The sequence below is a fragment of the Oncorhynchus mykiss genome, chromosome 2, assembly GCF_057628025.1.
Source record: "Oncorhynchus mykiss isolate SJ-2025 chromosome 2, ASM5762802v1, whole genome shotgun sequence".
NCBI lineage: Eukaryota > Metazoa > Chordata > Actinopteri > Salmoniformes > Salmonidae > Oncorhynchus > Oncorhynchus mykiss.
Window position 1 is genome coordinate 53814623 of NC_143023.1, and position 25982 is coordinate 53840604.

Genomic DNA, 25982 nt, shown 5'->3' on the forward strand with positions numbered 1-25982 from the left:
TCAAGGGATTGTTAAATAAATGTTATAACTATTTGGTTTTAATATCATCACCTATTGAAGAGCATAGTCAAACTACACATTTCAGACTATTCCACAATTGCCTCCATCATCAGAGTTATACAGCAATCAGTAAACATCAATTCATCATTTATTTTCAGATACGTGAGTGTAACCACATCCATTTGGCTAGCTAGCTAGCTAAAGCAAACAATGTGTAATTTAGCTTGCTTCATCAGAGATAAGGCTTTTGGAAAGAGCTTGACATCGTCCTGGTAAAGTTGTCAGTCGGCCTAATGGTCATCCCTAATATAGATAGCAAGCAAATCAAACAATATTTGAATATGGCGATCCCCTGAAAGTTAGCTTGTTAACTAGCCATATTGACCTGATGTTGTTAGCTAGGTACCCAATTTGATATGGTCCATCAATCAATGTAGTCTATCATGTCTGTCAGCAGCAATCATGTTTAAACATTATTTAAATACAATGTTGAAAATGGGATCATGGTAGCTAACTTCGCTAGGTAATCCGACATTTGGTTGGAGAAAAAGGTCTACTTATGTCTAGCCAACTGTACAACGTTGTTACCGGTAGCTTGCAAAGTAAACATTATCAGCCTACAGTAATGTTACATCAGCAAATGCGCCCTTCTGCTGCTTGACAGGCAGATCCCACAAAGGCTGGGAAATGAACCAAAACCACTCATACTTGCCAGGTATAGTTCACTTCCATTTTATATCACTCAAATATCCAATTAATGATGGCCAATATTGGGAGATATCATGAAGCTTCCCTCACGTATTTGAAATTACACGATCAATGTATGTTTACTGATCATAAAAAGCATGCGGTTAGGTCTACTTGCTGTTGTCCTAGAACTCTGGTGATTGAGCTAAATGCATTGTTTTGCATGGAATAATCAGAAATGTGTAGTCGTGACTATGCTCTTCAAGAGGTGATAACATTACAACCAAATAGTATAAATAACATTTATTTAACAATCCCTTGGAAATAGCACGCAGTTGGCAATGGTTTTAGAGGAGCGGCGGGTCTCCTTGCACCCCAGAAGGCAAATAGAATGCTCTGCACCTTATTGTAACGTTTTATTGATAACGACCTATAGAAGAGCTTTCCTGACAATGTGGCAGATGGGTGCTATGTTGAAAGAATGGTCTTTTCAGTCTTCGCACCCACACTTGGCTATTTAACCCACAATTGACTCGGGCTATTTTGCTCTCCATTTGGCTGTCTATTTGTCTGTCTACTTTGCCAGATGTGCTCTCTGTCCTGTTATTTAATGGACTTTTAATGACTGTTTTGATTATATTGCTTTTAGTCAGCAATCATTAGTCCATCTGCAGAGATGGAAATGTTGTTTTGTCCCCAACAGACAGCCCACATTTTGGGAGCAACCCAGGGTCAGGGTCCATAGTACAGTGCCCCTGAAGTAAAGATTTTGTTTACAAGTATGTTGCTCAATGGCACAATAGCAGGTGATAGTGCCACTACCTGGGATCTGAAACAAGCAGCCTCCCAAAAGATGACATCAAGAGACTTGATTGATAGGTGAATTTGAACGACCGTCTTCCTCAAAGGAATGTACCTGGGGGAATGATCTCTTAAGACTGCGGTGTCACACCTAGTTAGACACTTCATGCCTGCTTCTCTGCATGCAGCTGCAACAAAGACACGACGGAGGCAGGAAATCACTTCCCTTCACTTTATCACATTCTATGTTGCCTTGGAAACTAGTCAGGAGAACCTGGGCTTGTGCAGAGATATCATAGCTATTTAAATTATGGAGAGCCCGGACTCCCAGGGGAATCTTTTCAATTAGCCAGTTTTTTAAATTCTGTTTGCTACCCTCCAAACCTGGGTTCAAATACTATTTTAATGTATTTCAAATGCTTGAACTGGGTTAGATTGAGTTTGTCTGGCACAATGGAACCAATAGAATAGCGGCAAAAGTCCAAACCCCGCCCATCTGGCACTCCAGGCTGGCTAAAGCAAACACTACGTATTTGAAAGATTTCAAATAGTATTTGAACCCAGGTCTGCTTCCCTCGCCTAACCTGTTGTAGTCTGGCTCATTTCAATAGACGTTCATTTGGAAGAGAGGTGGGAGTGAGGGACATTCAGGGGCGGCTACTGTATTGTTATTTCTCAGTGCTATGACGTGTCTTCTAGAGAAACTGGCTTGGGGTGGTTTGGTCAGTAGAGGATTGCCAAGGGAAAAACTGTACAGATACTCATGTGAGGTCTCTGCTGGCTAGTGCTGAGCAATTTTCTATGTTTTTTAAACAACTAATTTACCCATTTTTTTTCTTCTGTGAGCTCAACGCGCACATTGCAGAGTTTCTCTAGAGATAAATCAGATCAAGCCCAAAGTGTGCGATGTAGTTGGGAGTTGTAATTTCCAACAGGCTAATATTCAACATAGTTTAGCGCAGAAAACATGGTAATTAACTACAATGACCATAATCCATGTCACGCCTATTTTACGCCTGCTTCAAGCAGAGACAGAAGGATGCACCATCAAAAGGGATAGCAGTTTCTTCAAGAAGTATCTCTAGCTGAAAATACATGATCTAAGTGATGATAATTAGTATTGAGCCGTCATAAAAGTATGCCTTAATTACTTTGAAAAACAACTAAAATAGTGATTTTTGTCAGACAGCATAGGCAGCATGCAGCTTTATAGTGAGGATATTAGAATTTGGGATAAAATAATAAAGTATTCAAATACACAACAACTGAAATATTGTATTAAAGTAAAGTAATGTGAGTAAATGATGTGATAAGCAGTAATGGGCAGACACTACCATCATGGGACTTTTATGAATAGTTTATTATGTTGTTACAGCATTCAACTCACATAATGCATAGTGCATTTTCATGTTTAAAAAAATAGCTAAACCGAAATCAAAAACGGTGATAAATTGTTAACATATAATTGTTGTTGTGTATATTACCTTTGTTTTATTTGATGACTTTATTATTTCACTCCAAGTCATCATCCCCTCTCTATAGAGCTGCTGCTTATGCTGTCTGAGAAAATCACAATTTTAGTAGTTCTTCAAAGTAAATAAGGCATTATTTTATGACTTCTGAATACCAACTATCAATTGCTTAGATCCTGTATCTTAAGGTAGAAATACCTCACAAAGCAACTGCTCTCTATCCCTCTGTTACGATCTACTAGGTGTGGTGGGTGGAATCAGGCGCAGAGAGCAGGGTTCAGTCGTTTTCCTCAGATTTATTCCCCAGCGCAACAAAAACAGTCACGCCAACACACAGGGCGTAAATACGTTGCTAGTCCAAAACAACAACAGGACTAAACAGTCCGGGGAATAAATACAATAATAAATCACACCAACAAAACACAGAGTAACAAAAACAAGCCCGCACAAATACCCAGCGGGCCTAGTGCCCTTAAATACCCTACAAACAAATCCTAATACAAAACAGGTGTACCCAATTAACCAATAACCCAAAACAAACGGAAAGGGAATCGATGGCAGCTAATAGGCCGGCGACGACGACCGCCGAGCACCGCCCGAACAGGAAGAGGCACCAACCTCGGCGAGGTTCGTGACAGTACCCCCCCCCTGACGCGCGGCTCCCGCAGCGCGCCGACCCCGGCCTCGAGGACGACCCGGAGGACGAGGCGCAGGGCGATCCGGGTGGAGGCGATGGAAATCCCTGAAGAGGGAAGGATCTAAAATGTCCCTCCCCGGTACCCAGCACCTCTCCTCCGGACCGTACCCCTCCCAGTCCACGAGGTACTGCAGGCCCCTCACCCGGCGTCTCGAGTCCAGAATAGCTCGTACTGTGTACGCCGGGGACCCCTCGATGTCCAGAGGGGGTGGAGGGACCTCCGGTACCTCACTGTCTTGTAGGGGACCAGCTACCACCGGCCTGAGGAGAGACACATGAAACGAGGGGTTAATACGATAATAAGAGGGAAGTTGCAATCTATAACACACCTCGTTTATCCTCCTCAGGACTTTAAATGGCCCCACACACTGCGGCCCCAGCTTCCGGCAGGGCAGGCGGAGGGACAGGTTTCGGGTCGAGAGCCAGACCCTGTCCCCTGGTGCGAACACCGGGGCCTCACTGCGGTGGCGGTCAGCGTCTCTCTTCTGCCGTTCACTGGCCTGCCTGAGAGAATCCTGGACTGCCCGCCAGGTCTCTCTAGAGCGCTGTACCCACTCCTCCACCGCAGGAGCCTCGGTCTGACTCTGATGCCACGGAGCCAGGACCGGCTGGTAACCCAGTACACATTCGAATGGCGACATATTCGTGGACGAATGCCGAAGAGAATTCTGGGCTAACTCTGCCCATGGGACGTACCTTGCCCATTCTCCTGGCCGGTCCTGGCAATACGACCTCAGAAACCTGCCCACTTCCTGGTTTACTCTCTCCACCTGCCCATTACTTTCGGGGTGATAACCAGAGGTAAGGCTGACCGAGATCCCCAGACGCTCCATAAACGCCTTCCAAACCCGAGATGTGAACTGGGGACCCCGATCGGAGACTATATCCTCTGGGACCCCATAGTGCCGGAAGACGTGGGTAAAAAGAGCCTCTGCAGTCTGTAGGGCCGTAGGGAGACCAGGCAATGGAAGGAGACGGCAGGACTTAGAGAACCGATCCACAACGACCAGAACGGTAGTGTTCCCCTGAGAAGGGGGAAGATCAGTAAGGAAATCTACCGAGAGATGGGACCATGGCCGTTGTGGAATCGGGAGGGGCTGTAACTTCCCTCTAGGAAGGTGCCTAGGAGCCTTACTCTGGGCGCATACCGAACAGGAAGAGACATAGAGCCTCACATCCCTAGCTAAGGTGGGCCACCAGTATTTCCCTCTAAGACCCCGCACTGTCCTATCGATCCCCGGATGACCCGCAGACGGTAGTGTGTGAGCCCACCGAATCAACTTATCACGAACACCAAGCGGTACGTAACTTCTGCCAGTCGGACACTGTGCAGGCGCAGGTTCAACCCTCAATGCCCGCTCGATGTCCGCGTCCACCTCCCATACCACTGGGGCCACCAGCCGAGAAGCAGGAAGGATGGGAGTGGGTTCGATAGACCGGTCCTCAGTGTCATAGAGACGGGACAGTGCGTCGGCCTTAGTGTTGAGGGAACCTGGTCTGTAAGAGATCGTAAATCTAAAACGTGTAAAGAACATGGCCCACCTAGCCTGGCGCGGATTCAGTCTCCTCGCTGCACGAATATACTCCAGATTACGGTGATCAGTCCAGATGAGAAAAGGGTGTTTAGCCCCCTCTAGCCAGTGTCTCCACACCTTCAGGGCCTTTACCATAGCTAGTAACTCCCGGTCCCCCACATCATAGTTCCGCTCTGCCGGACCCAGCTTCTTAGAAAAGAAAGCGCAGGGACGGAGCTTCGGTGGCGTACCCGAGCGCTGAGACAGCACGGCTCCAACCCCAGCCTCGGACGCATCCACCTCCACTATGAATGCTAACGAAGGGTCCGGATGCGCCAACACGGGAGCCCCAGTGAACAGTGCCTTCAACTGGTTGAAGGCTCCATCAGCCTCTGCTGACCACCGCAAACGCACCGGCCCTCCCTTCAGCAGTGAGGTAATGGGCGCCGCTACTTGGCCAAAACCCCGGATAAACCTCCGGTAGTAATTGGCAAACCCTAAAAACCGCTGCACCTCCTTTACCGTGGTCGGAGTCGGCCAATTACGCACGGCATTAACGCGGTCACACTCCATCATCATCCCAGAGCTGGAAATGCGATAACCCAGGAAGGAAACGGCTGGTTTGGAAAACACACATTTCTCAGCCTTGACGTATAGGTCATGCTCCAGCAGTCGCCCAAGAACCTTGCGCACCAGGGAAACATGCGCGGCGCGTGTGGCAGAATAAATCAAGATGTCATCAATATAGACTACCACACCCTGCCCGTGCAAGTCCCTGAGAATCTCATCTACAAAGGATTGAAAGACGGCTGGAGCATTTTTCAACCCATACGGCATGACGAGGTACTCATAGTGGCCTGATGTGGTACTAAACGCTGTTTTCCACTCGTCTCCTCCCCGAATACGCACCAGATTATACGCGCTCCTGAGGTCCAGTTTTGTGAAGAAACGCGCTCCGTGGAATGATTCCACCGCCGTAGCGATGAGAGGTAGCGGATAACTAAAACCCACTGTGATCGAATTGAGACCTCGATAATCAATGCACGGACGCAGACCTCCCTCCTTTTTCCTCACAAAAAAGAAACTCGAGGAGACGGGTGACATGGAGGGCCGAATGTACCCCTGTCTCAGAGCTTCCGTGACATATGTTTCCATAGCCAGCGTCTCCTCCTGTGACAGTGGGTACACATGACTCCGGGGAAGTGCAGCGTTCTCCAGGAGGTTTATCACGCAATCCCACCGTCGATGGGGTGGTAATTTGGTCGCTTTCCTCTTACTAAAAGCGATAGCCAAATCGGCATATTCTGGGGGAATGCGCACGGTGGAAACCTGGTCTGGACTCTCCACCGTCGTGGCACCGATGGAAACTCCTAAACACCTCTCTGAACACTCGTCTGACCACCCCTTAAGAGCCCCCTGTTTCCAGGAAATAAGGGGATTGTGAATAGCCAGCCAGGGAACCCCCAACACCACCGGAAACCCAGGTGAATCAATAAGGTAGAAACTGATCCTCTCCCTATGATTCCCCTGCGTTACCATGTCCAGTGGAATCGTGGCCTCCCTGACCAGCCCTGACCCTAGCGGTCGGCTATCTAAGGAGTGCACGGGGACAGGTGGGTCTATCTGCACTAACGGAATACCCAATTTACGGGCGAGTCCACGATCCATAAAGCTCACAGCTGCGCCTGAATCGACTAGCGCCTTATGCTGAAGAGAGGGGAAAAATGCAGGGAAAAAAATTAACAAAAACATGTGACCAACAGGGAGCTCTGGGTGAGTTTGGTGCTTACTCACCTGGGGTGGCCGAGGAGCGCTCTGCCGACCATCTCGACTCCCAGAGGGACTCCTCCAACACCGGTCCGAAGTGTGTCCTCTCCGTCCACAATAGGAGCAGGAGGAGCCCCCTCTGATCCCCCTAGATGCAGCTCCTCCCAACTCCATCGGAGTGGGAGTGGGAGAGCTGGACGGTGGAATTAACAGGACCCCTTCTGAACGCCCGCGGGCAGCTAGCAGGTTGTCCAATCGAATAGACATGTCTATTAGTTCATCCAGGGAGAGAGTTGTGTCCCTGCAAGCCAGCTCCCGGCGGACGTCCTTCCGGAGACTACACCGGAAATGGTCCATCAGGGCCCTGTCACTCCACCCAGCACCAGCAGCTAGGGTCCTAAACTCCAACGCGAAGTCCTGCGCGCTCCTCGTCTCCTGTCTGAGGTGGAACAGTCGCTCACCCGCCGCTTTACCCTCTGGTGGATGATCGAACACTGCTCGGAAACGGCGAGTGAACTCCAGGTAGTTGTCCCGAGCTGAGTCTGGACTGTTCCAGACTGCGTTAGCCCAGTCCAGGGCCCTGCCCGTTAAACAGGAGACGAGGAGGCTCACACTCTCCTCACCCGAGGGAGCCGGACGCACGGTAGCCAGGTAGAGCTCCAGCTGGAGCAAAAATCCCTGGCACCCAGCAGCCGCTCGGGGGGGAGAGACGGGGGGGAGAGACGTAGTGCGCCGGACCCAGAGGACGATGTAGGTGGAGTAGGTGGTGTCGGGAGTGGGGGAGCTGGGGTAGATGTCGGGAGACCACTCCGCTCCCATCGTTCCATCCTCTCCATCATCTGATCCATCGCGGTACCAATCCGATGGAGGACAGCTGTATGGTGATGAACGCGCTCCTCCATAGTGGGGAGAGGAGTGGTCGCTGCTCCTGCTGACTCCATTTCAAGTGGTGCGGGCTTCTGTTACGATCTACTAGGTGTGGTGGGTGGAATCAGGCGCAGAGAGCAGGGTTCAGTCGTTTTCCTCAGATTTATTCCCCAGCGCAACAAAAACAGTCACGCCAACACACAGGGCGTAAATACGTTGCTAGTCCAAAACAACAACAGGACTAAACAGTCCGGGGAATAAATACAATAATAAATCACACCAACAAAACACAGAGTAACAAAAACAAGCCCGCACAAATACCCAGCGGGCCTAGTGCCCTTAAATACCCTACAAACAAATCCTAATACAAAACAGGTGTACCCAATTAACCAATAACCCAAAACAAACGGAAAGGGAATCGATGGCAGCTAATAGGCCGGCGACGACGACCGCCGAGCACCGCCCGAACAGGAAGAGGCACCAACCTCGGCGAGGTTCGTGACACCCTCTCGATTGCGCATTCTTCTGTCTCTTTTTTATGTAGCAGGCGTAAAAAAAAACACAGACCGGACAAGTAGGCGTGCAATAGATTGTGGTCATCGTAGTTAATTACCACGTTTTTGCTCTAAACTATGGAGAATACTGGCCTGTTGGAAACTACAACTCCCTACTACATTGCGCAGTTCGGGCTTGATGTGATTTATCTCTAGAGAAACTGCAAAATGTTCCTTGAGCTAAAAAAAGAAGAAGAAAAAGAAATGGAATTCAAATAATTGAACCAACGTAGGTCAATTACAGTAGTTTAAAAAAACTAAAAGTAACCAACACTGAGCACAAGCATTCTATTTAGCTCACTTTTTTTGAATTATTTATTTTATACAGTCATTTTTGCTCACCTTTTATCAAAGGTGTCAATCATTTCAGACCCCACTATATTTAGAAAGTATTCATACCCCTTGACTTATTCTACATTTTGTTGTGTTACAGCCATGAATTCAAAATGGATTTAAAGTGGGGGGGGGGGGGGGGCGGTTACCAACCATCTATACCCAATCCCCCATAATGACAAAGTGAAAACATGTTTTTAGATTTTTTTGCAAATATATTGAAAATTATACACAGAAATATCTCATTTACATAAGTATTCACACCCCTTTGCTATGACACACCAAATTGTGCTCCGGTGGATCCAATTTCCTTTGATCATCCTTGATGTCACTACAACTGTATTGGAGTCCGCCTGTGGCCAATTCAATTGTTTGGACATGATTTAGAAAGAAACACACCTGGCTATACACTCAATGCACAAACCATGAAGAACACCTTCCTAATATTGAGTTACTGGCTGATGTTGACTTCAATGCTTCCCACAGTTGTGTCAAGTTGACTGAATATCCTTTGGGTGGTGGACCATTCTTGAAAACTGCTGAGGGTGAAAAACCCAGCAGAGTTGCAGTGCTTAACACAAACCGGTGCGCCTGGCACTTACAGCCAAACCCTGTTCAAAGGCACTTAAATATTTTGTGAATGGCACAAATTCCCAATCTATGTCTCAAATGTCTCAAGGCTTAAAAATCCTTCTTTAACCTCCCCTTCATCTACACTGATTGAAGTGGATTTAACAAGTGCCATCAATAAGGGATTCACTTAGTCAGTCTATGTTATGGAAAGAGCATGTGTTCTCAACGTTTTGTACACGCCGTGTATAAAGTCCCACGGTTGACAGTGCATGTCGGAGCAGAAACTATACCAAGGAACTGTCCATAGAGCTGTGAGATAGCATTGTGATGAGGCATACAGTATATATGGGGAAGGATATAAAACAATTTCAAGAATGTTGAATGTTTCCAAGAGCACAGTGGTCTCCATCATTGGAAAATTGAAAAAATATGGAACTAGCCAGACTCTGACAACCAGGTAAGAAGGACCTTGGTCAGGGAGGTGACCAAGAACCGAATGACCACTCTGACAGAACTACAGCGTTCCTTGGCTGAGATGGGAGAACCTGCCAGAAGCACAACAGTCTCTACAGCACTTCACCAATCTGGGCTTTATGGGAGAGTGGCCAGACAGAAGCTAGTCCAGAGAAAAAGGCACATGACAAGCACGCTTGGAATTTTCAAAAAGGCACGTGAAAGACTCTGAGATCATAAGACAAAAGATTATGTGGTCTGATGAGACAAAAATGTTACTCTTTGGTCTGTATGCAAAGCGTTATGTCTGGAGAAAACCGGGCACAGCTTGGCAGCATCATGCTATGAGGATGCTTTTCAGTGGCAGGGACTGGGAGACTAGTAAGGATAGAGGGAACAATGAATTGAGCCAAATACAGGCAAATTCTTGATGAAAACCTGCTTCAGAGTGCAATCAACCTTAGACTGGGACGAATATTTACCTTCAAACAGGGCAATGACCCCAAGCATACAGCCAAAGCAACGCTGGAATGGCTTCAGAACAAGAATGTGAAAGTCGTTAAGTAGCCCAGCCAAAGCCCAGACTTGAATCTCATCAAAAATCTGTGGAAAAACTTGAAGATTGCTGTTCACCGCTGCTCCCCATCTAATTTAACAGAGCTTGAGAAAATCTGCAAAGAAAAATGGGAGAAATCCCCAAATCCAAATGTGCAAAACTGATACAGACTTGACCCAAAATGACACAAAGGTGTAATCCCCACCAATTGTGCTTCTACAAAGTGTTGACTCAGGGGTGTGAATACTTATGTAAATTAGATATTTCAGTATTTCATTTTCAATAAAGTTGCAGAAATAAAAAAATGAAAAATGTTTTCACTTTGTCATTATGGGGTATTGTGTGTAGATGGGTGAGGGGAAAAAATATATTTAAACCATTTAGAATTCAGGCTGTAGCACAACAAAATGTGGAATAAGTCAAGGAGTATGAATACATCCACTTCTGAAGACACTGTACATATCTAATGATGCGAGTAGTATCAAAACAACAGATCCCAAACACATATGTGCCTCAGCTGTTAGGTGACATGCGCACCACACACACACACACACACACACACACACACACACACACACACACACACACACACACACACACACACACACACACAGTATCAGAAATGGTCATTGTCAGTGTACTATGCTGCTGCAGACCCAGACCTACACACACAGAAGCATCCACTCTCACAAACAAGTCCACTACCACATACTGTACAAACTCCTATGCGAATATTCACATTCATTCAAACAGATACACACGGTAAAGAAACAAACAGTTATACACACAAAAACCTTATGTTTAGTAACAGCCCTAATTTACATTGACATTTGCAATAATCAGATGCAGAACATTATGAAAAGCAAACTGAATATGAGAACAAAGTTGATTTAAATGATTTAATTAGAGATACTTGTCACTCATCATCAAAAGACTGCTGCACATTTGATCAGTTCCACGTTAAACTTGTTTGGACTTGTGTATATCTGGAAGCCTTTAAAATACAGTATATCAAAGTTTATCAGTCTCTCAATTTAGAAAAATCACGTATGGAATAATAGATTGAGGATCATCCACTGAACCACTGATTTATGTATGACAGGAAACTATTGAAGTGAGCTTCATAACAAAGGTGCAATATGCAGAAATCGCTTTTTTTGTAAATATGTATGCCAGTAATATTTTGGATTACTTTTTTGATTGTTTTCAAGCCACATGTCCAATAGTTCGTATTAGCTAGCTAACGTTAGCTAATAGCTTGTCAGCACACTGCTGACAAGAGTTGCCAAAGCTGTCATCAAGGCAAAGGGTGGCTACTTTGAAGAATCTCAAATATGAAATATATTTTGTGATTTGTTTAACATGTTTTTGCTTACTACATGATTGCAAAAATGTTATTTCATAGTTTTGATGTCTTCACTATTATTCTACAATGTAGAAAATAGTAAAAATAAAGAATAAAGAAAGAAAGTGTCCAAACTTTTGACTGGTACTGTATATTTACAAAAAATTACAATGCATTCAGAAAGTATTCAGACCACTTCACTTTTTCCATATTTTGTTACATTACAGCATTATTCTAAAATGTGGATAAAATATTTTCCCCTCATCAATCTACACACAACACGTAATCATGACAAAGCGAAAAAAGGTTGCAAATGTATTGAAAATAAAAACCTGAAATATCGTATTTACATAAGTATTCAGACCCTTTGCTATGAGACTCGAAATTGAGCTCAGGTGCATCGTGTTTCCCCTGATCATCCTTGAGATGTTTCTACAACTTGATTGGCGTCCACCTGTGGTAAATTCAATTGATTGGATATGATTTGGAAAGGCACACACCTGTCTATATAAGGTTGGCAGTGCATGTCAGAGCAAAAACCAAGCCATGAAGTCAAATTAATTCTCCGTAGAGCTGCGAGACAGGATTGTGTCGAGGGTAAGGGTACCAAAACTGTCTGCAGCATTGAAGGTCCCCAAGAACACAGTGGCCTCCATCATTCTTAAATGGAAGAAGTTTGGAACCACCAAGACTCTTCCTAGAGCTGGCCACCCAGCCAAACTGAGCAATCTGGGTAGAGGAGGTGACCAAGAATCCAATGGTCACTCTGACAGAGCTCCAGAGTTCCTCTGTGGAGATGGGAGAACCCTTCCAGAAGGACAACCATTTCTGCAGCACTCCACCAATCAGGCCTTTGTGATAAAGTGGCCAGATGGAAGCCATTCCTCAGTGAAGGCACATGACAGCCCGCTTGGAGTTTGACAAAAGGCACAAAAAGGACTCTCAGACCAACCATGAGAAACAAGATTCTCTGTTCTGATGAAATCAATATTGAACTCTTTGGCCTAAATGCCAAGCGTCATATCTGGAGGAAACCTGGTACCATCTCTACGGTGAAGCATGGTGGTGGCAGAATCATGCTGTGGCTATCTCAAGGATGATCAATGGAAACGGGATGCACCTGAGCTCAATTTCGAGTCTCATGGCAAAGGGTCTGAATACTTATGTCAATAAGGTATATCTGTTTTTAAAATATTTTAATACATTTGCAAACATTTCTAAAAACACTTTCATTATGGGGTTTTCTATGTAGATTTAAGGAACCTTTTTTTGATTGATTAAATCATTTTTAGAATAAGGCTGTAACATAACAAAATGTGGAAAATGGGAAAGGGTCTGAATACTTTCCGAATGCACTGAAAGGGGATTGGAAATGAGGCAGACAATTACATTGATAGAAGCCACAATCTATCTGCACTATTACAGCTGATCTACCCCCTAAAAAGTATTTCAAAAAAGAAAGGAAAACTAAAGATATTAAATATTTTTCACAATTGGGATCCAAATGAAGAATAAAGTACAGTGTAGTCGTGGAAAGTATTAACCTGTTTAATTTCAAGTATTAACCTGTTTAATTTCACCTTTTTATTTAACCAGGTAGGCTAGTAGAGAACAAGTTCTCATTTACAACTTCGACAAGATAAAGCAAAGCAGTGCGACAAACAACATCACAGAGTTACACATGGAATAAACAAACATACAGTCAATAACACAATATAAAAAAGTCTATATACAGTGTGTGCAAGGGAGGTAAGGCAATAAATAGGCCATAGTGGCGAAATATTTACAATTTAGCAATTAAACACTGGAGTGATAGATGTGCAGAAGATTAATGTGCAAGTAGAGATACTGGGATACAAAGGAGCAACAACAACAAAAATAACAGTATGAGGTAGGTGGATGGGCTATTTACAGATGGGCTATGTACAGGTGCAGTGATCTGTGAGCTGCTCTGCAGTGATCTGGTGCTTAAAGTTAGTGAGGTAGATATGAGTCTCCAGCTTCAATGATTTTTGCAATTCGTTCCAGTCATTGGCAGCAGAGAACTGAAAGGAATTGGCTTTGGGGGTGACCAGTGAAATATACCTGTGCGCTACGGGTGGGTGCTGCTATGGTGACCAGTGAGCTGAGATAAGGCGGGGCTTTACCTAGCAAAGACTTATAGATGACCTGGAGTCAGTGGGTTTGTCGACGAATATGAAGCGAGGGCCATCCAATGATGTAAACATACTTGGTAATAAATCAATGGAATACTGCAGTGGTGAAATGGCAGATGTTGTGTGTTGTAAGGTGCAGGAGTCTCCCTGCAATTCATGCAGGTGCACCAGCGAGGTTGTCCGGAGAACCCGGGATAGCTCTGCGGTACTCCATGATGTCAAAAATCACTCCATGTAGATGGGAAGAGGCCAGCTCCAGCACCTCTCCCCTTTCGTTAAAGGACATCTCTTGCAATTTAGCCTGTAATGATAAGAAAATAAGCAACATCAAATTACAGAATGCAGCCAAATACTATGAAAGTTTAGATGCCAATCACCATATAAGTTCAAAGATGAAAAAGCCTGGAAGGAGGAGAGATGACTAGAAACGATTTGGTTGACCGTTTTATGTGTGGATTAATTGTCGGAGTAGAGGACCTTGTGCATTTCAGGTAAAATAACAACTCAATGTTTATATCCCAGGACAAATTAGCTAGCCACAGCAAGCTAGCTAAATAGGACAGATTAGCTAGCAAGTGCAAGCTAACTAGCTAAATTGCCATAAATGTTTAATGCTTTTCGACCTGTTCTCAAAATAATGTAATTTTTAGAGTTTAGAGTTTGTTTTGATATTTTAACCTGTGTGTCGTGATCGCGTTTGGTGTAGGGGGACAAAATAAATGTATGCACGATGGCGCACTCGCGCAGCCTGTTTGGGTTCCATGTTATGAGGCATAACCCTAGACTTTGAAATGACATAGGAGCTTGCTTCAGTGCAGTCAATGAAGCACACAACCACAGGGAAATATTTATTGGAGGAGGTTAATACAGTGCCTTGCGAAAGTATTTGGCCCCCTTGAACTTTGCGACCTTTTGCCACATTTCAGGCTTCAAACATAAAGATATAAAACTGTATTTTTTTGTGAAGAATCAACAACAAGTGGGACACAATCATGAAGTGGAACGACATTTATTGGATATTTCAAACTTTTTTAACAAGTCACAAACTGAAATATTGGGCGTGCAAAATTATTCAGCCCCCTTAAGTTAATACTTTGTAGCGCCACCTTTTGCTGCGATTACAGCTGTAAGTCTCTTGGGGTAGGTCTCTATCAGTTTTGCACATCGAGAGACTGAAATTTTTTCCCATTCCTCCTTGCAAAACAGCTCGAGCTCAGTGAGGTTGGATGGAGAGCATTTGTGAACAGCAGTTTTCAGTTCTTTCCACAGATTCTCGATTGGATTCAGGTCTGGACTTTGACTTGGCCATTCTAACACCTGGATATGTTTATTTTTGAACCATTCCATTGTAGATTTTGCTTTATGTTTTGGATCATTGTCTTGTTGGAAGACAAATCTCCGTCCCAGTCTCAGGTCTTTTGCAGACTCCATCAGGTTTTCTTCCAGAATGGTCCTGTATTTGGCTCCATCCATCTTCCCATCAATTTTAACCATCTTCCCTGTCCCTGCTGAAGAAAAGCAGGCCCAAACCATGATGCTGCCACCACCATGTTTGACTGTGGGGATGGTGTGTTCAGGGTGATGAGCTGTGTTGCTTTTACGCCAAACATAACGTTTTGCATTGTTGCCAAAAAGTTCAATTTTGGTTTCACCTGACCAGAGCACCTTCTTCCACATGTTTGGTGTGTCTCCCAGGTGGCTTGTGGCAAACTTTAAACGACACTTTTTATGGATATCTTTAAGAAATGGCTTTCTTCTTGCCACTCTTTCATAAAGGCCAGATTTGTGCAATATACGACTGATTGTTGTCCTATGGACAGAGTCTCCCACCTCAGCTGTAGATCTCTGCAGTTCATCCAGAGTGATCATGGGCCTCTTGGCTGCATCTCTGATCAGTCTTCTCCTTGTATGAGCTGAAAGTTTAGAGGGACGGCCAGGTCTTGGTAGATTTGCAGTGGTCTGATACTCCTTCCATTTCAATATTATCACTTTCACAGTGCTCCTTGGGATGTTTAAAGCTTGGGAAATCTTTTTGTATCCAAATCCGGCTTTAAACTTCTTCACAACAGTATCTCGGACCTGCCTGGTGTGTTCCTTGTTCTTCATGATGCTCTCTGTGCTTTTAACGGACCTCTGAGACTATCACAGTGCAGGTGCATTTATACGGAGACTTGATTACACACAGGTGGATTGTATTTATCATCATTAGTCATTTAGGTCAACATTGGATCATTCAGAGATCCTCACTGAACTTCTGGAGAGAGTTTGCTGCACTGAAAGTAAAGGGGCTGAATAATTTTGCACGCCCAATTTTTCAGTTTTTGATTTGTTAAAAAAGTTTGAAATATCCAATAAATGTCGTTCCACTTCATGATTGTGTCCCACTTGTTGTTGATTCTTCACAAAAAAATACAGTTTTATATCTTTATGTTTGAAGCCTGAAATGTGGCAAAAGGTCGCAAAGTTCAAGGGGGCCGAATACTTTCGCAAGGCACTGTAAGTGTGTGGCAAAGCTGGGACTGAGTTTTGAAAAGTTATCCAGTGTCACCACGGATTGGTGCCCAAACATGACAGGAAAAAACGTTGGCCTTTTGAAAAGGACACAAGATCAAGTAGCTGAGCTGAACCCAGATCAGAAAATGATTTTCCTGCATTGCATTATTCATCAGGTGGGTGTTCTGAAAATGAGCCTTGTTGTGGATACAGTCACAAAAGTGGTAAACCTCATAAGAGCAAAATCTTTAAACCACAGGCAGTTTGTCTCACTGTTGGAAGAGACAGGGTTGGGTCATGCAGATCTCCCCTACCACACAAACATGAGATGGCTGTTTGGGAAATGTGCTTAAAAAGGTGTGGGACCTGAAGTCAGAGATTTGCTGAATTTTTGCAAATTAAAGGAAAATATGTGGAATTCCCTCAACCTCAAGATAAAGAATGGTTGGCTGAATTTGCCTTCACTGTGGACATCATGGCCCACATGAATGAACTGAATTCCAAACTACAAGGGAAGGGCCTTTTTGCATCCCAGATGTACAGCCTTGTCAAAGCCTTCAAGGGAAAATTACTCCTCCTGAACCGCCAAGTAGATTCTAACAATCTCACCCACCTTCCGACACTACTAGTCTGTTCCCTATCAGATGACCAGCGGGAGAAGTATACAACGCTGCTGTGTGCTTTGAACGGTGAGTTTCCTCTCCGTTTTGAGGATTTAAAAAGCTTGGAAAATGACATGCTGTTGGTTTCCTCTCCTTTCACCTTCAACGTGGATAACGCTCCCGCTGACATGCAACTTGAGCTTATCGATCTTCAGTCTGATGCAGTGATTGGAGAACTATTCAAAACAATGTCACTGATGAGGTTCTATGCATCTCTCGATTAACAAAACTTTCCAAAGATTAGGGGTCATGCGCAGAAGATGTTTGTACTGTTTGGGTCAACCTATGTATGTGAACAGACATTTTCAGTGATGAAATATAACAAGTCAAGGCAAAGATCATCTCTTACTGACTCTCACCTCTCAGCAAATCTGCGCATAGCGACGTCAGAAACTATACCTGACTTCCCTACTCTAGTCAATGCCCTTCAGAGACTTCATTCCTCACATTGACTAGTTTAAATGTAATGTTGAGCTCTCTCTCTTTCTTGTGTTTTTGTGCATACCCGTTAATAAATCTTCTTCGGGATCGGTGTCCCTTCCACAGGACGTAGGCTAATGTGATTAGCATGATGTTGTAACATAGACATATATGATATTGGCAGAAAGCTTAAATTATTGTTAATCTAACTGCACTGTCCAATTTACAGTAGCTATTACAGTGAAATAATACCATGCTATTGTTTGAGGAGAGTGCACAAATTTGAACATGGAAAGTTATTAATCAACCAATTAGGAACATTTGGGCAGTCTTGATACAACATTTGGAACAGAAATGCAATGGTTCATTGGATCAGTCTAAAACTTTACACATACACTGCTGCCATCTAGTGGGCAAAATCTAAATTGTACCTGGGCTGGAATAATACATTATGGCCTTTCTCTTGCATTACAAAGATGATGGTACCAAAAATTACAAAAGAACGGTTGGTTTTTTCTTTGTATTATCTTTTACCAGATCTATTGTGTTATATTCACCTACATTCCTTTCACATTTCCACAAACTGCAAAGTGTTTCCTTTCAAATGGTACCAAGAATATGCATATCCTTGCTTCAGGGCCTGAGCTACAGGCAGTTAGATTTGGGTATGTCATTTTAGGCGAAAATTGAAAAACGGGGGCGGATCCTTAAGAGTTAACAAGAGTTCTGTCCGTGTTGCTGAATGCACAGTGTACTTTTCCCTCCGTGTAGTTCATTGCATGTTTAAAAATGAAAATATCTACCAAAAGGAGAAAACATAGAAGTGGTTTATTTCTGTGCATGTTAAATAAGTAGCATATCTGGATGTAATTTACAGTAGATATATCTGTTAACACAGTCAAACACATGATGTATAATCCTGTAATATGATTCTGGCCCACGATGGCAAAAATCTAATGTGGCCCCCCATGTAAAATAATTGCCCAGGCCTGTGCTACGTCATCCCAGCGGCGACAACCAATGAGAGCTGGGGTTTCTGGGATATCGTGTTCAAATCTAGAAAAAAATATTGCATTCTTGCCAGAGGTCTCTAAAGACAATGTACACACAGTTACGCAGTGCAGGTTTAAGAACGGGAAGCTTAGAAATAGCACACATAGAGCAGATCTACCGCTTCTTAGACTTGTTTTCAATGAGAATGACAGATCTATAACTCACATTTCTATGTGAATTTTATAACTCACATTTCTATGTGAATTTTTGGTTGCGTCGCCCAAAAAGTTACAGCTTTAACTAACATTGGAACAATGTGCCACACCACATTGCATTGCAATGCTGTTGACTTGTGCTTGAGTGTTGAAGACTTGCATCCAAACATCCCAGTAATTATTATAATTAGCAGAGAAACAGAAACAGCAATATGATTTAATATACACATTAAAACTCATACTGCAAATAAATTAATTTCCTTGAGCAATATTAATGAAAGAATGCTTTTCAAACGGACTACGTATTATTAGGTCAGAGTTTTGTTTGTATGAATGCATGCAGTAGTGTATTGATCAGAAATGGCTTATACATGGACCTCCCCAGGCTCAATTGGTTCAACAGAGTGAGAGCCGGCTTGGGGGACGAGATTACTTATACATAGGCTAGTTTACTGGAATAAGTAATCTCATGAGTTTCTGCCAAACAGGTAAGATAATCAGGCCATGGTTAAAAATGATCAATTGTTCCTATTCTCATAGGATTTGTAGAGAATCTCTGTGTAGCATATAATAAAATCAATTTGGAAGATATTGTGTGTGCGTGTGTGTGTGTGTGTAGGGAGGTGAGGGGGAAGAGAAAATATCACCTCAGATCCCCTCAGCATGATTCTAAGCCCACACGTGTTGCAGCTAGTCTGTCCCCATTGCCACTCGCGTGGATGACAGATGAACAAATCTCCCTCACCCTGGCCCAATGAAAAACCCATCTCCTTTCACATTCAGCAGGCTCTCAGCAAATGGGGCTGCTATTTAGAGAAAATATGTGTCCCAAATGGCACCATAGTCCCTATTTAGTGTACTACATTTGACCAGGGCCCATAGGGCTCTGGTCAAAAGTAGTGCATAGGGAATAGGCTGTGATTTGGGATGGAACCAAGGTCTTTGTGTCTTTGCTCCCCAAATGGCCCATGAACACATTAAGACGGAACAGATCAAATAGCTACATATTAGGAATTTTACAGAACCATTTCAGGCTGGCCCGGACTGACTATAAATGTATCAATATGATATTATCCTCTTTTTGGATAGAATTCAAGTGTCTTTATGCATGGGTGTATCGTTGTAAGCTTTTACCACATAGGAGTGTAAGTGTGATATTGAGAAGGTACTACTACAGTACTGCATGTATAGATTAAGTGAATGGATCCTAGCACTGAACCCTGTGGGGCACCACAGGTTATGAACTCCTCCCATCTTTCCAATAATGTGGTATTGCTTTCAGTTAGAAAGGAAGGTACAGTACATCCAAACATATTACAGGGGCAGGGGACTGCCTACAAACACATAGAATGAACAATGACAAGTATTTACAGTAAATTGATGTCAATCGCAATGCACTCTGGATGATTTTAGGCATAACTGTTAAATGATACCGTCAATTCCAAATTAACTTTAGTTTAACAGTACATTACTGTAAATATTTGCTTTATTTCAAATGGTATTGTAATTCTACTTGACAGAATACAGTACCCTACCGTATTTTTGGAGTGCCAAAAACGTTTTGACCACTAGTGGGTGCATGATATTGTTGTTTCTGGCTCATTAACATGTTTTTAGGCATGCCTTGTAAGAGGCTACATTTGTTGTACAGTTAGTGAGAGTGAAGTTCCGGTTGCCTGTACATTACCTTAAAACAACAATACCAAAGATTACGGTAAGAGTATATGTTAACGTAAAATGGCTACAGTAGCATTATTGGTACAATAAATCAGTTACAGTAACAGTATTGGATACCGTAAAATAGTGTACAGTGACATTAACGGTAACATACAGGCAACTGGCTGCCAGTAAGTTACCGTAAAGTGTCTGTAGAGTACACTATTGAGACTATCAGCAAATGAGCAGGCATCTGTGTGCTTTTTCCAGTAACATATTAATATAGGCGGCTTTTAAACAGAGCATGGTCAATACCAAATCAGTTATGATAGTAAAGTGCATGAATTACAGGGGATCATGGTCACCGAATGAGATGCAACAAAACTCAAACATTCGTCAAACTTTAGTCTAACCATTCTCCTAGTTGCTTAAAATGCAATTGTGTACTGTTATGCTACAGTGTCAAATATGAAAATAAAAGCTTATTCCAAATGAAACGAACACCCCCACATCTCTGACATGGTTTAAACCAGTGACACAGTTGGTTTAGGTTCTTTCAATCGCATTCCTCTCCTGTCTTCCTTTTTATCTCTGCCTTTTTCTCTCTCTCACTGGGCACAGACATCAATTCAATGTCTATTCCACGTTGGTTCAATGTCATTTAATTGAAATGACGTGGAAACAATGTTGATTCAACCAGTGTGTGCCCAGTGGGTTGAGCTTTCGCTAGCGAACTTGCAACATTGTTTCAACTGGGCCCTCACAGTTTTCTGCATGGATGAGCTCGGGACAAACACCGCTGTACTTGAATCCCGTATTTCAGCCCCTTTTCAGGTGTCCCGACTTTTCTTTTGACAAAAAAAAAAGGTACATTTGTCAGCAAGACGCATCAAATGAATTCAGACTGTAGGTCTAATGGCAATCGTCGAATGTCGTTACACGTTTTGGTGTTTTGTAACAGATGTCTCTTTCCCATCAAATGGCAGGTGCACAGTGCACTGTTTAGATGCTGGAATTCTTTTGGACTGGACGATTGTGCACAGGTAGCCCACTTTTTTTTTTAAAGAGATTTGTTTAACAATCAGATGAGAAAATCATGACTGCTTGTGTTAACTCCACATTAAATTGCACTACATGTGTACTGTTAAAATACATGTCTTTTACTATTAGGCCCATAAAAAAAAGTGCACGCCAAATAGGAATTCCCATTCAAAAAAAATTACACCCCCGAATGTCACAGGATAATTCACACTCTGCCTGCATGTCCTATCTCTTATGTGAAATGAGTTAGCTGGGGGGGGGAATCTTACTAACGACTCCATTGATCACCTGTGCTAAAGAAACAAATGACTGTTGCCATAGAAACACCGTGTGTGTTTTATCTTTCACACAAACTATAGAGTGTTGTGCTGTGGTGTTGGACTGTCTCTCTCAGGGCCTGTTTGGACATCTCCCCAGCCAAGTGTGAATAACAGGCTCCAGGAGGGCTCTTTGTGTGTGTGTGTGTGTCTATGTCTGTATGCATGTGCACATGTGTGTGTACGGGAGCAGGAGCATTTTTGCGACATGTGCCATCGTGTTGAGGCCTATTTTTACACTGTTCAGGCTTAATTCAGATGAGTATTTAACAGTTAGTGAATATATCCATGAAGACGGGGAATTCGACTGCGAGTTGCTTGGTCTTCTGTTGTCCCTCTGCATTCTTCCCACGTTTCTCCCATATTTAGCTCACCATAGGATTACATTTAGTAAAAAAAAAGTTAAAACCACTGTCTTAAATGCTTTCTTTAGGGACAGTCATGGTTTTGATGTATTGTCTTATGATGTATTGCTTTATTGGCCCTTACACTATTTAGTCTAAACTGGTTTCAATTAGCCATGAATAGCGTTGTTACTTGGAATTGCGTAGCTACTTTAATAGCATTGTTACTTAGTGCCCAAGTTGCTGCTCCTTAGAAGTGTATGGAGGGGGGGGGCACAATGTTAATGATCAGAGATGATGACCAACCCAAACTAATCACTTAACTATTTGCTGAGCATACAGTATCTCTAGACTGGAAGTTAAATAGGCAGTTATAGTATCAATGAGGTAGATTGGAAAGCATCATCCCTCACATCCAAGCCTGAGATATATCATGAGATGTTCACTGCACTTCTAATTGAATAATTCACATAATTCATATCTATAGTCTAGCTTTTTTTCTATATTCTGAGTAAACCATTTAACCAAATAGTCATTGATATACTGTTTCATATCTTCAGACTCGATAGCATGGGATTAAATGTAACCATTGTGCTGTCACTGGGACTGGCTTTGTGGCTTTACTGAACAGGTAGTCTCTCGTGACAGCCTTAAAGGGGCAATCCGCAGTTGAAACAATAACAAAGCTTCCACAATACAGAGTAGAGCCATGATGAGTGAATGAGTCAAGCCACTGCAAAAACGTGCTTCGCTACTCAACGTACAGTGTGACAAATAGGTTGGGATTGCTGTTCGAAAGATTTCAGTTAGTTTAATATTGTCAACCTAGACTCATAGCTCTATATTCGATCAAGCCTACATTGCAATATTTACGTAGCATGTCAAATATAGTCTCGCGTGGCCATCCTTCCAAATCTCGTCTCGTGGGTCGTTCCAAGAATAGAGTACATTTTGCATCCCTTAGATTTTTTAAAAGTAAGAATTGTGCACCAATATTGAATTGTACCCTTTAATATAGACCACATGGAAAGTTCAATACATTTTGATATGAATAAAGACTTGCTAAAGTGCAAAAAAATATGGATTTTGACATGTCCCTCATCCTGTTTTTTCCTACATCTATTTTAAAATAGAAAACAAATATGAGTGCTTCTTATTGAAAAATTATGATGGTTTCGTGCCTACTGAACGGGACCCAGAAGTATCTCGTTACCCATCAGCTGCCATAGTTACATGCTCGAGGTAGAAGTTGCTCTCAACCACAGACGTAGATGTCTGTTAGTGTGATCAACTTGGTGTGAAAACGGGGTCATCGGCACTCCACAAACTGTTTTAGCCTGCTGAGCTAAAGCCTTAGGAATAAGCTCAGGGAGTCTAAAGTGAGTCTTCAGGTCTCAGGCAAGGTTGCTAATTACCTTTACACCAGAAAGTTGCTAGTCTGGATAACTTCAGTAATTGAAGAGTCTTCCTTCTTCTTCCCCCAGACATGATGACTTGAAAGAGATGCTGGACAGCAACAAAGACTCCCTGAAACTGGAAGCTATGAAGAGGATTGTGGCTGTGAGTACTGCTGTCTTCATCTCCACTGTCAACCACCCCCATCTTCAACAACAAAAAACTCACTGGGTGAATCTCAGAAGTCTTTCCTTGATTACTCAGGTGGAGGCGAGAAATCAAGCACATGAGGAATCTTTGGAAAAAACGTTCAATATTCTCTCTCTCTCTCTCTCTCTCTCTCTCTCTCTCTCTCTCTCAAAATAACCAAACGGGAGTAAAAAGAGAAACAGACTCAATATTTTCGAAGAGGATTCACTGTCACCTTGACACCTTCTGTCCATCATAAAAAAAATACTCAAAAAAACATACTTTCAAATCTGTTTTCAGTGCTTTTGCTGTAATTTTGACATTTTCCACCCCATGTCCTTGGTAAAGTTTCAGATCTTACTCGTTGAGTAATTCTGATTTCTGTAAACACAGTAGCCCACACTATTTTGGAAATCATAGATGGCATTCATCCTATATCCTTCCATATCTTATATCCTTCTGGTGGTTGATAAAGGGTCATAGTCCAAGCTTCGACAACCATCCGTAGGCTTTAGTCTTCAAACTTGTGTGTTACCCTCCTGGCTGTCCCAATTAGCACATACGTCAGTGGCACCCTTTGCATTTTCCAATCGACATCTATTATGAATACAGTAGCTTTTAAAATATTCATGACATTAATTATGTAATTGTAAAGGCAGAACAGTTTATTTTCTGGAGTACACTTTCTCTTTCCTCATTCGCATAAATCATTTCCTCCTCTGCTACTGTCGAAAATGTGCTCCTGATAACAAGAATAGCCTGAGGTATTGAGGTTGAATATCTGCCGTTCCTAAGACTGATCCCAGACGTCCCATCAAGGACGACAGCTGTAAGAGAAGGCGAGAGAATATTCATTATTGGTGTCAGTTTCTTACTACTGAAGCAGAGCAGCCGTCACTGCATAATTTATATCTCAGAATAGTTAGAGAGGTGGAGGGGAAAATGAAGCTAGGCCGAGGTAAGTTTGTGGTCAAATATAAGTCCGTTCGACTGCGAATGTAGGTTGCCTGCCGCCAGTACTGTTACACAAAGTACAAGGTTTCATGTTCAGTCTACTTTGACAAAAGGATAGGATAATTGGTTAACATCTTTTAAAGCCATGCTGTCTTAAAAAATAATAATATCATCACTGTATGTCTAAAAACAAAAATACTGTTTATTTTATGAAAATAACTCCAAATACAGGTTTTATCATTTCGCTGAGCCTCCTTATATTTATTTTTATATACACAATCCTGATTGGCGGATATAATCGTCTAGGCCAGGGGTGTCAAAAATACGACCCACGGGCCGGATCCGTCTGTGAGGGCGTCCAATCCGGCCCTCGTGTGGTTTGAGTTTAAAAAATGTGTGTGGGGGCGACAATATACTTTAAAATAAATAAAACAAAATTGAAATTATGTAGAAATTATAATGGACCTCTATTCATACAGTTTCTTGACTGTTTACATCTCACTAATAATCACTCACTGCCAGTGAGCATAGAAAATTCCCCAAATAATAGATAGAGGACTGTTTTAGCAAAAATGTTGATGGCTTTGGAAATATAACTAATTGTCAGTGTGGCCAAATGTGGCCCCCAGGGCAAAATGAGTTTAACACCCAGGTCTAGACTCCAGAGTCTACCCTGCTTACCCCTTCAAAGTAGGAGGATACATATGCAAATAAAATATGTGATGTCATGTGGGCCAAAAACTCCATCTCACCTGAACAGGCTGAAATTCTGGGTGTTTATTTTTTACACTAAAAGGGCATTATCATTTTCAAACTCAGTGTGGAAATACCATAACAAATCTGATTTACAGCCCCACCATTCACTGCAATGGTAGATAGAACTTTTTGGAATAACGCAAATATATAAAAAATATAAACGTTCTCTCACAATCAAAATACTGAATTGGGGAAGTCCAATCGTTTGTGAGTTATGACATATACAGTTGAAGTCGGAAGTTTACATACACCTTAGCCAAATACATTTAAACTCAGTTTTTCACAATTCCTGACATTTAATCCTAGTAAAAATTCCCAGTTTTAGGTCAGTTAGGATCACCACTTTATTTTAAGAATATGAAATGTCAGAATAATAGTAGAGAGAGTGATTTATTTCAGCTTTTATTTCTTTCATCACATTCCCTGTGGGTCAGAAGTTTACATACACTCAATTAGTATTTGGTAGCATTGCCTTTAAATTGTTTAACTTGGGTCAAACGTTACGAGTAGCCTTCCACAAGCTTCCCACAATACATTTGATGAATTTTGGCCCATTACTCCTGACAGAGCTGGTGTAACTGAGTCAGGTTTGTAGGCCTCCTTGCTTGCACACGCTTTTTCAGATCAGCCCACAAATGTTATATGGGATTGAGATCAGGGCTTTGTGATGGCCACTCCAATACATTTACTTTGTTGTCCTTAAGCCATTTTGTCAAAACTTTGGAAGTATGCTTGGGGTCATTGTCCATTTGGAAGACCCATTTGCGACCAA

The 25982-nt window shown here is 42.7% G+C and overlaps 1 protein-coding gene across 22 annotated transcripts in view; it reads left to right on the forward strand.

The window, feature by feature from the left end:
* The window catches only part of ap3b2 (adaptor related protein complex 3 subunit beta 2), a 102821-nt gene that overhangs the window by 26957 nt on the left and 49882 nt on the right, over positions 1-25982 (forward strand). For all 22 annotated transcript variants that reach the window (XM_021565027.3, XM_090202023.1, XM_090202017.1 and 19 more), the window contains exon 2: positions 23401-23476. In XM_021565027.3, the coding sequence (XP_021420702.3) occupies positions 23401-23476 (76 nt within the window). The remainder of the gene's footprint in view (positions 1-23400; positions 23477-25982) is intronic.